The sequence below is a fragment of the Pteropus alecto genome, unplaced genomic scaffold (genome assembly GCF_000325575.1).
Source record: "Pteropus alecto unplaced genomic scaffold, ASM32557v1 scaffold94, whole genome shotgun sequence".
In the NCBI taxonomy this organism is placed as follows: Eukaryota; Metazoa; Chordata; class Mammalia; order Chiroptera; family Pteropodidae; genus Pteropus; species Pteropus alecto.
In genome coordinates, this window is record NW_006437736.1 from 7,685,606 (window position 1) to 7,686,619 (window position 1,014).

At 36.5% G+C, this 1,014-nt stretch overlaps 1 protein-coding gene across 1 annotated transcript in view; it reads right to left on the reverse strand.

Annotated features, from left to right (window-relative positions):
- UTP20 (UTP20, small subunit processome component) overlaps positions 1-1,014 on the reverse strand; it is an 81,252-nt gene that overhangs the window by 36,928 nt on the left and 43,310 nt on the right. The window contains exons 28-29 of the mRNA XM_006914553.3: positions 810-953; positions 25-104 (exon numbers count right to left, since the gene is read on the reverse strand). Coding sequence (XP_006914615.1) covers positions 25-104; positions 810-953 — 224 coding nt within the window. The remainder of the gene's footprint in view (positions 1-24; positions 105-809; positions 954-1,014) is intronic.

Sequence of the window (1,014 nt, forward strand, 5' to 3'; positions counted from 1 at the left end):
GGGGGGGGGGGGGTGGTTATATACCTTGTGTTTCTGCTCCAGATACTGATTAGTTTCAGCAGAGGAGTTGGAGAATACTGACTCTCAGATCCAAGCCTGCTAATCTAGGACACAAAATAAAAACAATACAAAATAAAAATATATACAGAGTTGTAGAAAAAAACAAAACTAAACTAAAAAACAGAACAAGCACAGAAACCATACCAGAGGTTAAAAGACTCAGTTAAAGGACAGAATGAGAAAAAATAAGGTAATCTAAAATAATACCTTCATAGGAAAAATGGCAAAGATGGAACCTGGAAATGCTACATTCTTGGAAAGGACCAGGTACTTTAGGTTTCAACTGGTCACAGACAACGGAGCTCAAGCAGTTAGAAATCTTTCCTAAAATCAAATCTCTCCCATCGTCTTCTCAGCTTTAACTACACCATATATCATCACCAAGTGGTCACAACCAGAGAAATCAAACAAGGAAACATGTTTCAAAAATACTTGTGTATTTTCTCTCATGTTTGTCAAAATCCAGAGATATGTCATGTGAGGTGCTTCAAACCCTTACATTTGCTTAGGAGACATAACCGTGTTCAAATTAGCCTTTAAGTATAAATGTGATACTTCAGAAACTAGCTCTTAGGCTTTAGGTGGTAGGGAAGGCAAAGAAAAGTGTTCTAAAACTTCCAGAAATAAAGAAAGGCTCGATGTAAAAGACCAGGACAGGCATTCAGGTCTGGGTATGAACTATGTAGGTGCAATAATAACAAAGGAACAAGCAGATAGTATCGAGGTAGAATGTAGAAATCAAGGTTTACCTGGGGCCAAACTGCACCATGAAATACCGCATCGATCTCTTCTGTTCTGAACTGGTAGGACTCCCAGTCCAAAAAGATATCAGTCACCATTTTGATTCCAAGACGTCTTAAATTTTTCAATGGGTTAATAAACCTCAGCTGTATCTGAAAAACAAAGATCTTTTATTTAAAAAAAGTATATATATATCCACATATATAATATATA